The sequence below is a fragment of the Opisthocomus hoazin genome, chromosome 5 (genome assembly GCF_030867145.1).
Source record: "Opisthocomus hoazin isolate bOpiHoa1 chromosome 5, bOpiHoa1.hap1, whole genome shotgun sequence".
Taxonomy (NCBI): Eukaryota; Metazoa; Chordata; class Aves; order Opisthocomiformes; family Opisthocomidae; genus Opisthocomus; species Opisthocomus hoazin.
The window spans coordinates 29,847,213-29,860,190 of NC_134418.1; the positions used below are offsets into that span (position 1 = coordinate 29,847,213).

At 43.6% G+C, this 12,978-nt stretch overlaps 1 protein-coding gene across 6 annotated transcripts in view; it reads right to left on the minus strand.

Moving 5' to 3' along the window:
• Positions 1-12,978, minus strand: part of SLC4A4 (solute carrier family 4 member 4) — a 240,596-nt gene that overhangs the window by 143,579 nt on the left and 84,039 nt on the right. For all 6 annotated transcript variants that reach the window (XM_075420783.1, XM_075420785.1, XM_075420784.1 and 3 more), the window contains one exon: positions 4,631-4,810. In XM_075420783.1, coding sequence (XP_075276898.1) covers positions 4,631-4,810 — 180 coding nt within the window. The remainder of the gene's footprint in view (positions 1-4,630; positions 4,811-12,978) is intronic.

The window sequence follows — 12,978 nt, forward strand, 5'->3', positions numbered from 1 at the left end:
CTGGTTATAAGTGGAAACCAGGGCCAGGCTGGCTAAAGCAGGTGCTTTTAGAAATAAGGTGCTGCTACACTTCACCTGGAACATGTATTTGTAATAGTCTGTGGTTAAAGGAAGCCACTTTTCAGGTAGCACCAGTGTCAGCAGTCCTGCCTGAGAACAAGGGTGTGAACTCCAATTTTCTCTCCGAGCGCAAAGACAGCCCTGCAGGCCTGGAATATACTGAAAGGGCTCTGCAGAGGGAACATTGCCTTCAAGCCTCCTCCTCAGTGTATCAGAGAATATCCCTGTCTGGATTTTGGAAGGAGGCATCTTTCCCAAGCAATAATTTACTTAGGATAAAACATATCTGTACACGTTCAATTTCACTAACTCTCTCCAGATGGGAGAGCTGAAGGTTGTTTATAAGCGACCAGGGTTTGGCTTGTTTGACTGAACTGGACACAGATAAAAAAAAAAGGACTGACATTTCCAGGCTGCACCCATTCCCAAATACAGAAGTTCAGCTAGAGCAGTTCTGAAGTGGAAGAAAACTTTTATAGGGAAGGTTTGCTTTTCTGGACCTGTTTACTCTCTTGCCTGTATCCACAGACATGCTTCATCAGGTTCACTTGATGTGGGACAAGCAGTTTGACCTGGTGAGTCGAATCCAGATTTGGTCAAAATCCGATTGCACAGTTTTCACCAAAGAAGCTGAGAAATCACCTTCAGGTAAGACATCTAGGTTTACGCTTCACAGTTCTTAGGGACAGATCAAGAAATAGAAGTGATGTATCAAATCAAAGCTGGCTTAAGCTTTCTACTCAGTAAAAATAAAGCTCTCAGTATAATGGAAACAAATCAAGTAATTTCCTAAACATCTAGGAACTATTTTAACAGTTAAGTTATTAAAGATTTTCCAAATCAAACTTTATATGCTTGTCCTTATAAATGAAGATGAAATAAACTATGAATTACATAAAAGCTAAACTGACAATGTCTAATACTTGGCCAAGTTAACAACTGCAAAAATCAACAAAGAGAAGGAGTTATGTAAATTCTTGATTTTATAGGCTGAGATGCACTGAAGCTTTCCTCAAGATGTTCTGGTTTTCTTTGTATAAAATTGGAGTTTGCATTCTTTAAACCATGGTTAACAAAACAGAATACAGGAATCCGAAATCTTTCAATTCTAAGCAAAAGACTGCAGCGTCATCCAGTTCAGTCCCTTCATCTCATCATTAACAACATAAACTGCACTATCATTTTATTATCTAATTAAATTTGCATACATCTATTGTATGCCTTTCTCTGCAGCCTTTCTGAAGGCAGCGTCCTACACTGCATTCATTGAGCCTCAGTCTCCGGTGGGTACCTGAAGCGTGCGTGAATCCAATCCCGTTTTTTAATGGCGAGCGGAGTTCCTGGTTACAGCCAGCCATCACGCGAAGCAGTGTTATGCAACGGTCATTAACACACGTGTCCCAGCAGTCCTTAATCCTGGGAACTGCGACACCCTTGCTCTTCTATTCTTGGGTCCCTTCACGAGAAAGGCGCTGAGCTGCGCAAGAGGGCACAGCGGGCTCAGGATTCCCTCTTTCCTTGGTGTCCAGCACTTATTATTTTTTCTCCTCTTCTGATGCCGTGGAAACACTGCGTACCCCACATGCACATCCAACAAGCCCCTGCAGAGCTGGCCTAGCTATGACAGATACAGTCCCTTTATAATCGTCCATTCCTGTAAATTGACCTCAAGCATGTTAGACTGATGCTCACTCTCTGGTTGTCTCCATGCTCTGCACTTCACTTCTTGCTCTGTTTCTGCTACTTTTTCCCCCCCTTCGAAGAAGAAAAGCAAAATCCAAAACTCACAATGCAGCCAATTCTTCTCCACTGGCCAACTGGCACCCCTACTCCATAGCAATTGCCTTCACTCTGTCTCACTCCACTTAACCACAGGGTTGTCCTAACAGGTACTTCCACTTCTTGTGCCACATACTGTCTTTTGACAGCTGTCTCAAATGTATGAGATACTAAATTTCAGCTTTCTCCCAACTCCATTAAAATTGCTGTTCAAAATTCCCCAATTCTTTGTTTCTAACATTCTTAGCACTCTTTTGAAACTGAATTTGAGCCATGTACCTCTAACTCATTTACAAATAATAGATGAAGATTGAAAAAAATCCCAGCGCTGTAACTGAGATTTCTTGCCATGATTGCCAGTAATGCATATCAGACTAAGCTATCAAGGCACCCTTTTCTTTGTCTGAAGAGAAGTGGTCCTCTCTTGGACATACTTGCCATAACTAAGAGTAAACACAGCAGCTGGACACATGGCGCACATAAGGCATTCAGACCCTCAAAAAGCCTTCATCAAAGTTCCAGTAAGAGACATCTACAGCTGGCACAGTCTGAACACCTAACAACTGTCTCAGACTGGCAACCACCTAAAAGACAGAAACCAAAATGGAAATGAATAGCCGATTGTAAATGATGGAGAGTGTTAAAAATGGAAGAGCAGAAATTTCTGAAGGAAGCCTGGCGTTACTACATACGTGGAACTAGAGAAGAAAGGGTTGTTAGCAAGCAAAAAAAGTGTATTAACAAATAATTCAGGTCACCTATGAAAGACAAGAGTTTCAGAAGGGAAAAAACCTGGGGAGATGAGGCAACATGTAATTCAATGTTTGGAAATTCAAGACAGTAATCTGAACTACTCCTATCCTTTACAGTTTTCTAAATTAACTGCATCAGCTTGTAAAAAGATCTGGCCACCAGTGCAGAACAGCAAGTCCCTACAAGAACCTGGTAAAGTATCTGGATACATGAGACAGTGAACAATACAGAAAGTTACAAATTATGTAGTATTAATGTTACTGCACAGGACACCTGGAATATTGTGTGGTATTTAAGTGATCCCATTCCAAAAATACGTAGTGCAAACAGGTCAGGGTGGAAATGTCTATGAGAAAATTCTCAGATAGAGAGAGATGAAAAGACTGCACATTTTTACATGCAGATACAGAGTAGGAGAGACAAGAACTTACTAACCTGTCAAAACAACAGAGGAAAAAATACCATTAACCCTTTCTCAAATTACACAAAACAGAAACAATGATGAACAAAATGAAAGGCAGAAAATCAAAACCTGATGGAATAAATAGGTTTTCGGCTACTGGCACAACTAGCCTGTGGAAATGATTTCCCTAGGATATCGATACATCCAGAAGCTAAAAAGGAATTTCTACAGATCTGGTCACTTGCACACCAAAGAAGAACAGAGATGTAAATATAAAAATTAAATGTAAAATATCTAGAGCTCTTGAAGACAAGTAATTACGTATTTCTGTGTAAAACCAACTCCTGGTTTCTGAGCACAGACAAGAAAATTTCCCCAGGACAACTAGGGAACTACACCTACGAAGAGCAAACAGACTTTGTGACTTGCCTTCCTTTCCAGTTGCTGCTCCCTTGACCAAGAGTAACAGGCCCTGGGCTAAAGACATGATTGATCTGATCCCATATTACTATCTTTATGTGCAGCAATTATCCAGCAACGTAATTTCAAAATGAAAAATTCGCCTATTTCTTCAATCAAAGATCAGGTCATATGACCCCTGCTTGATTCTCTTTCTCTCTCTCTCTCTGCCTCTCTCGCACAGGAAGCATTTTCCCACTTACAAACAAGCTCTTTTAATGAAACTCCAGCCATCTGTAATCAGCTTCAATAATCTGAGCTATATCATACCCTGGGCTGTTCTTCTATATTCAAACCTTGTTAGCATGTTTCCATTTTAGCAGGCTGTCAGCATCTCTCTCCCACGTCTATTTAAGCAGCCATCCCCCAGATTTCAGAACAAGCTTGAGGCCAACAGAGAAGACAGCAAGACGAATGGGACTTTATCACAGTCTTCTACGATGGTACTGAAGAGCTGCATAGTGATGACACTAGATAAAGACCTCTCTCCTCTGGTCAACAATTTCAGTACAAATTGAGATACAAGGCATCCAAACCAGACCTCATCTGCCCATCAAAATTCAGATATTCAACCCCTACAGATACTCAAACACACAGTAATGCTGCACTTTATTCTTCTTTTTGTTCACAAAACTTAATACTGGTTAATCACTGAAGGGGAAAGACTTATTAGCACCACAAGTTCTGGATACAATGAAGCCAAATCCCAAGCAGGTATGCTTCCTATAGCAGTGGTCTTGGTGCTTCTCATCAACCTGCTCCTATGAGACTGTTTCTAGCTGAAACCGCGGGGTGCATGAATTCTAGAGAGGGGGCACATGCTGAGCACCAGGGCAGAAGCTGCAATAAATCTGTCCAGGCATCTACTCAGTCTTTGTGTTTCCTTGCTATCTCTTTACACACAGTGTCAAATTGCTTTTTAAAATTTGGCCTGTACCTGGCTGGCATTAGCTCAGGAGCAAACTCAGTTGATACAGAGGGATGAAATGTCTGCTCCGGTCTGTGCCTCTTCCAAGCCACAGCAACCATTCAACAGCAACTGGCTAAGACTACTCCAACCTTGCAACCTGAGATGACTGTGTTCGTGGATCCAGTTTCCTCCTCCATGATCAGATCAGGAGCAGGTCACTAGACAACAGACCATTGTAGTAAGTGACAACTGAAACCAGTACTTACTGAGTGGTTTAAGGATGCTGCTGCTTGTCTCATCAGCGTTTTCTACGTCTGATTTGTCAGAGTAGTTCTCAGAGATTTTCTCCTTTTCTTTCTTTTCTTTATGTCCAGGTCTTCTCCTATGACGCCTCCTTCTCCTATAGCTCTTCGGCACATGGACCCCAATGTAAATAGTGTGATGACCTAGGGAACACAAGCACAGCAAATATTAACTTTGACTGCATATAGTTTGTGCATCACTGGCCAGTACAGTTCATGCCACGTTTCATTCCGACAGGAAAGCAAAGTATCTTTCTTTGCTGGTGTAACTATAGTTAGCACTATGTTTCTTGTCTCCAAACATGAGCTAGGAGCTCTTTAGCTACCATTTGGAAAAGTACTTTTTACAGAGTCATTTCTGAGAGTGCATTCTAGTGCAGACTCTCTGATAATTATTCCGTCCTTGTGACTCCTTCACAAATAAAAACCACAGAAGGCCATCATACTCATTTTGCAATACTGAATACAGTGCTCTTCAAAAACATTCTACATTAATTTTTCCATTTGTTTTACCAAATACATCGGCTGGACTTCACACCTACCTTGTGCAAATTGATCCAGCTCAATTGCAGAGCTTAGAGCAACAAAACTGACATCACTTGACTATGCAGTCCATTGTATAACAAGTGTCAGAGTACCATTAGGGTATTATTATAACACAGCAGATGAGGAAGCACTACTAATATAAGTTACTGTAAACTCCTAAGTACCTGACTCTTTCCAAAATAAAAATTTAGTAAAAGAGAAAGTGCCAAATTTAATATGCTGACTATAAACACAAAGCACGCCTTTTCCCTTTCGTATAGGCTTTCATTTCAAACTAAAGTACTTCAACTACATTTGCCAATTGTTATGTCTTTTTGATGAGTTTGATAAAAATGTTTTATTTTCAAGGCTTTGTGCACTTCTACCAACTTTGGATAAACATCTTTCCTTGTGCTTATAGAATGCATTTGCATGTCTTTTTCTGTGCCCAGATAATTCAGACATCTCACTGTAAGCTTTAAAAACATTCCCTTCAGATTTAACTCTTGACAAATAATAGCTGTATTCTATGCTGATGACCAAATTCGGTTTCCTCACTCTTGTCTCAGTGTAGCCAAGCAGAAAGTTTAAGATAAACCCACATGCCCGGTTACTAACTGAAGCACGTTTATCTGAATGAGCCGCAAAGGCACGTTAGAACAAATGTATTTATCTGTAGGTACAGTCATTTACTTCTGCTCACAGCGGAGCGTTTCTGCAGAGCTGTCCCTCTGCCGAGTCACTGTCTCGGGCACCTCACATCCATCTATTCTTAGCATATGCTTACACCTTGCATGAATGCATGGCTATTAAAACCACATGCGAGCATACCAGCTGACATATCCAAGGCACAGGCTCAGATTTTGGAGAGCCGCACTCCATCCTGCAGCACTGTGCCACCCCAACTCATTTGGCGGTGCCTCCCCAGAGAGAGGGGAGAACCCCGAAAAACAGCCTTCAGGTCCCAGCCTCCGTGACTGCTGTGGCTTTGAGCAAGAAGCACAGATAAGATACCCCGCAGTCCTGACTCCACGTATCTCCCCACATAAGATATTCAGCCAAAACACTCTCTTGAAATGCACTCCACAATGCGAAATCACATCACTCCTGAAACCAGAGGACCTTCTCCCAAATGGGTGGGGGCACCCAACAAAATGACGGTGACAGCATCCAACGCCAGAGGGGCTTCTGTGCCACCGGACACAGAGCTCTACAACAGCTCCCCGTGCAGCTCAGACCTGCGTCCACCTCTCTTTTGCAGCAGCCGTAATTCTTATAGCTGAGCAAAAGGGAATAGGTCAAGCGAGTAACAAAAGTCAGGCTTCACTTGATGAAACAGTCATGCACTTTAGAAAGTTAGAGTAAACTGGCCCTTGCCACCGAGGCTTCCCCACTAGTTTTCCCTCATTACAGAGCACACACTGCTCTTTCCTTTCACCTGAAAGCTACTTGCTTTTCAGCAACATTACCAGCTATTTGCAAGACATGGGAAGCTGCTCTGGAAATGTCAGTGCAACAGCAAAGCCAGAGTCTCCAGCCAGCAATTAACTTCACTGCTGAACACGTGTCTCTCATTCCTTGTTATGATAAATTCAATCTTTGTGACTGAACAACTGAAAATTTAGGCACAAAATAGCCCATTTCTGTATCAAACTGACTTTTCAATGAAAAACAGCCCTGCATTTGCCATTTCAAATTCCATGAGCTCTTGAGGCCAGCTGGGAAGTCTGGAGAGCCCTTCACCTTTTTTGCATGTGAATTTTCATACTGAGAAAGCATGTGTGGTCTCTTAAAAAGCTGCTTGCCCAGAGTGGCCCTCCTTGATAGCAACTTTTAAATAGGTAACTGAGCTCCCCAAGGGCTTTGCAAATAACGGCATGATGAGCTGTATGCAAGGATGGGGCCAAAAACTTCTAGAAATAGCTCATGCCCTATGCGTATTACACTTTCACACACTCATCTACATACATGCTCTATAGCTCAGCAAGACTACTGAGGTATACAGATCTCCAGCAGTAGCTCCTTTGAAAAGCAAACACAGAGGACAAACTAGAAATTTTAAATGCATGCTGTTGTTGAGTTACACAAGTATGAAAAAGCATCTGAACAAGGCTTCTTAAATACTGCATTCTTAATTCTCAAAGACCAACAAAATGGAAAAAAAAAAATTTTCTCCAATAGATCACTAGAAAAAACATGTTCATCCCCAGACTGGCACTACGTGTGATACATTTTGGCTCTAAATTAATATGTTATGTTGAAATTGTAATAGAAAGTGGAGGCTTATAAGGAAATTCCCCTCTCCCTCACAGACACAATGCTGTGACAGTGCCTGTGATGGCCCTGAAATGAATCACATCATCGTTCTGGTGGTGAGAGTGCTACAGTAAGCTCAAGTTTATGTACTGGCGGTAACTACACAGATCATACTAAATAAATAAAATGAATATACAGATACAAAGATATATATTGTCTATGATATCAAGAGATAACCTAACAGCTATAAAGGGTTACTGAAAATCTCTCCAAGTGAAGTTACAGTTACTTTTTAGCCAGTATTATCTGAGGCATTAAAACTTCACTACTGCATGTGCATCTCCTGCTGCTGCCGGGCGCCACAGCTGTACAACTGTCCGGTACAGTACCAGACACTAATAACTTGCCATCTCAGGGAGCGGGACAAAAAACGAAACAGAAATCCGCGGTCGAGCAAGGTCCAAAATCAGGCAGCACAACAGTGACAGAAGAAAAGGGACCTGCACGTGCTGCCTCCAGCCCAGCATGCCAGCACCACGAGTTTTGAGAAACGGGCTCACACCACAGAGGGAACGGGCAGAGCCACAGTGCCAAAGTCAGAGACGTCTGCAGCAAGATCTTACAGATAACACCTGAAGACATCATTTAGCTCTACTGTGCCAAAGGAAACCAGGAAAGCTATTCCAGCAACTGCAAATATCAGCTTTAACATGGCAGATGGCATAAATGATGCGTAGGGACAGAGAAGGGGAAATCTTCTCTGAGCACAAGCAGGAGCCGTAGGGCAGGGGTGGCCCTGGGACAGCCAGGGCAGCAGTAGCCGTTCCGAAGGCATTCTTACAGCCAAGATCACATCCAAAATCCAGATGCAAAAGGATGGGGCGATTCCGGTATCTGTATTAAAACAACATACTCCTTTGAATCACTTTAATTCTGCGGTCAGCTTAATAATGGAAATACATCATAGTAAGCCTGTAGTCTTAATACTTTAATATGCTGCCAACAGAACTGGACAATCTCTTTAATCTTTTGACCACGTGTGCACAGTACAGATTTTGGTGATATGAAAAAAGTTGTATACACTCAGGCAAACATCTGCATTATCTAGCTGGTTTTCCCTATTCTGCAAGAGAGAGACCTCTTTAGTGTTGCTTTTTGTCTTCCCTCCCTCTACCTTCCAGTCTGTTCAGGGAGGCCAAGCAAGACATTTTCCTTTTCTGCATACTTGAAGTGCTTGGCATCTGTTTATATTGTTGCAAATGCTGAGATAAACTTCTAGGCTCCCTTCCCAAAGCGCCTGGAAGGAAACAATTGACACGTACTCTCAATGCACTGGGTTTCTGAGACATTTCCTACTCACCGGGGCAACAGAGCCTTTCCCATGAGAACCACTGACTACAAGTGGTAATGCCTGATAAATTTAACGTGACACACACACGCACTGCGCTATTATCCTGCGGCTTGGTGGAGGATGGGAAGCACAGAGCCGAGTGCTAAACTTCTGGTAATCCCGGTCCCGCTCAGCCGTAACTTTCTCTCGTATACCCGACACGGGCCAATTGGCAGTTTCCTCCTGCGGCCCCTACTGCATTCACAGCCTTTTCTGGGGTCTGCTCCCATTGCCCTCCCCGCTCTCCCCAGAAAAATGATTCGCCTGTGTGTGCATCTCATTAATTTTTAGAGCTGTTTTGGTTGACCAGAGGCATGTATTTCACAACACTAAAATCCCATAGGTAAGATGCACAGCAAGACCTGCAGGTCAAAGTGGCACCTCTTCTATTCGAAAGGACAGTGGTCGGTCCCCGCTTCCTTGAACTTACACCTGCTGTAGCTAAAACCCCTGCTGTAGCTACTACTCTTGAAGTTAGCTTCTTGTGCCTAAGGAGAAACTTTATTGTGCACCAAATTCAGAGCAAAATCAATTTATCTGATTATTAATAGAGCAAGAAGTAGTCATCACAAGAGAGGTATTTTTTCACCAGAAAAATTTTGATTGAAACCACATCTTTTGCTTTATTAAGAGCCATTAAAGAATAGCTCATGATTCAGAGTCCAGATTTAGATTTTGAGCACAGAAGACTCCCTCAGTCAGTTTTACTGGTGAAAACCCACTGATGTATTACCAAATTTAAGTTCTGTGAAATGCAGTATTCGCCCCCTGTCCTGCAAGAATATCTGTTCATCTCTTGTCTCCATCCTGGCTAAGCATGGTCTTGCTGACGCCCTGTGAATGAAACTATCTGAATCTCAAGCTGTGCAAGCCACACAAGCTCACATGCTGATGCCAGCAGTGCTCTCACAGCATGCATAAAAGAAATCAGCTCCAGACACCCTGCCTCATCGAGACAGGCCCCCAAGAATACCACCTCCGTGCAACGCCGTGCTATTTCTTTTCTGAGTTATTCCATTTAAGGAAACGTGGGCGTTAAAGAACCATAAACATAGGAGGGGGAAAAAAGTGTGCTGAAAAATAAAAATGGTAAGAAATCTGCAGGCTTGAAATTGTCTCGCCTGGTGAAGTTTCAGCTGCCCATTAGTTCCCTGTGTGTGTTTACATAACCAAATCTGTGTGTTAGCATAGCCTGATCATCTGCTCCCTACACAATTTGGGTCTCCTTTCAGGTGCTCGTTCCCCATCACCCAGTGAGGTTTTCAGAAAGCTTCACAGTGGTTTCTCAGTAGGAAAAGTCAGAATCTCCATCAATACAGTGACAGGACAAGAGGTAACGGCTTTAAACTGAAAGAGGGTATATTTAGATTAGATATAAGGAAGAAATTCTTTACTTTGAGGGTGGTGAGGCACTGGCACAGGTTACCCAGAGAAGTTGTGGATGCCCCCTCCCTGGAAGTGTTGAAGGCCAGGCTGGATGGAGCTCTGAGCAACCTGGTCTAGTTGAAGGTGTCCCTGCCCATGGCAGGGGGGTGGAACTAGATGGTCTATACGGTCCGTTCCAACACAAACTGTTCTATGATCCTATGAAACACACCAGGTTCATGTACCTCTATACCCATAATTCTGTCTAGGTGTTTTTGCAGTCAATGCGGCACAAGGCTGGAATCAAACCTGAAGTATCTGTCAGTGAGGATCCTTTTCTGTCCAAGGAAGAAAGGATGGTAGTCATCTGGAGACTGAGAGGCAGGGAGTATGTGCAATGCACACACTGAGCAGTTGCCCTGTTCGCTGCTAAGCAAGGGGCAGTGCAGCTGTGAAAGAACAAGGACAAGTCTGGAACAGTCAGCTGAGTATCTGGTTAAATGTATGTGATGAGACCCTGGGATCTGCCTGCATGAGAAGTGTGCTGGGAGCAGAGGAATTACTCTCTATGCAATCATGTCAGCCCCACACTGGACATCCCAAGGCCTGTGAAGCACAAGGCATCTATATCGTTCAAAACACGTGGATCTATTCATGCTACAATACAGGTGGCAAACGACAAAAAACACCTATATAGAGAGAAATCCATATTTCAGGTGTCGTTTCCCAAACTAGTTCTGGAACCCAGAAGAATCATAGCAAATAGACCTGACACATCATGCCCCTATGGAGAGCTGTAGAGCTCAGGTTTCTCAAGAAGTTTGAATTTATATGTTTCTGGGGAGCTTCATCCTGCAACAACAGTCTTTCCACAAAGCCTTTTGTACTGTATATTTCAACACATACATGTAATAGATTACCAGTGGCCACAGCAGTAATCCAAACACAGGGTACTACCAGAAAACCTGTGTTACAGGAAACACAAACTGAAATCACAGCCTAAGCGGGGAGCAGGGGGGGGTTGTAAATCAGCAGATATTATTAGATTATCTAAGTGTAGTGATATCTTCTGTGCCTGAGGTCTCCGCATTCATCTGGACACTGAGCCGAGCCTACAGCTCTCTGCAGCCTTAGTGCACGACCAAGTGCAGACTCTAAGCCTGACACTGTGTAAGACTGAAATTCTTTTCTCATTCCAGATATCTACAGCCAAATGAACAAGCAGAAAGAGATCGCTTTATTTATGATCCTCTCCGTTTTTAAGCATTAACTCTTCTAAGAAAATGGTGACAATGCAATGGCTTTCCTTAGCAAAATCAAAATTTGGTCACTTGGAGAAAGGAGCCAAAACTTACAGAATCAAAGGATAAAGTCTGCCTGGTACATATCTAAGAAGGAATCTCTTCCACATGACTGGGGTTGTTGAGACTTAAAGCCTGGTCAGACTGGCCCATGAAGAATCTCAGACTGGCACCTTAGAAGGAAACAAGATCAAAAGCTAACATCAAAAATTTATAAAGCAATGAAAATGAGCTGAGTATTAGCAGTTTTCATCTGGCCCTTGTTTTACTTTCAAGGCTCCTTTCCAAAGAACAGGGAGACTCACAGGCTTGGACAGGCTCATGTGGTTACAACTCACATGTCTACACAGCCAACCTCTTCTCCACAAGCTCTGGCCACTCACGCCTCCTGCATTAGGCAGCCGTGTGTACCCAGGCTCTCAGGGAAGACTGGGACAGAGATTTCAGGCCACCCGAACGCAGCGCTTTGCTCAGGCTGCCCCAGCCATTTAACTTCAGGGCATGACTGAGCTACAATAAGACACATGCAGGTGAAGGTGTGCCCTTCTCTGCCCGTTTCCATAGCCTAGGTATCAGCCTCATACCTGGATGGAATTGAAACACAGCATACCCTCAGGGTGGGGAAGCCTTACTTCTTGATGCAGCCTCTCACACATTCTGGGAGCACATGGCTTTCACTCCTACCACTAACGAGTTGCTAACTTTATGAAAACTTGCTTTGTAGCGACGTCTAAGATTCAGGAATCCGCACCTACCGCCGCTCTAAAGTCACACGAGACGGGCAGGGGATGCCACCCATCACGTGCTTCGTCAGCAGAAGATGGCACGGCACACCTTCGTGGCCAAGAAGAAGGTGCGGCGTACTGCCAAGCACACAGTGGGACATGGCACTAGCCAACACGCCGCTGGGATTCCAGCCAGGCTAGCGCACCTTTTAGTGGCTGCTTTTCAAACCTGGGGGTGGTGGCAGAAGGAGACATCTCATTTTGTGTGAGAATCAAAGGAAATAAATGACATAAAAATCTGATGGCCCAGAAGGACAAATAAATCACAGGGATGATCCATTTTAAAGGGGAGATACTAAAAGTAGCACTAAGCAAGTCCCAAACTAAGCCCTGCTTAGTTTCAAATCAGCTCAAGAAATAAGAACAAAAGGCCACGTTGTCACATGCCAAGTGCCCTTAACTCTACCTGATTTTAAAGGGGTTACAGGTGCTGGTGCTCACAGAGGAGCCCAGCCAGCTCCACCTCCCAGGAGACGGCTGTCGCTCTGCACAGCCGGGCTCACACAGGATGAGATGCACAGCCGGCGTGACACCCTGCTTCAGAGAATTGCTCGCACCAGCGGAACAGAAACGACTCTCCCAGGGCCTCCTACGCAGACATCATATTCCACCTAAAAATTTCCCAGGAGTGATCTGAAAGAGCACTAATTTCCACACGGATGAAAACACAGGCCACAAAAACAACAGGCA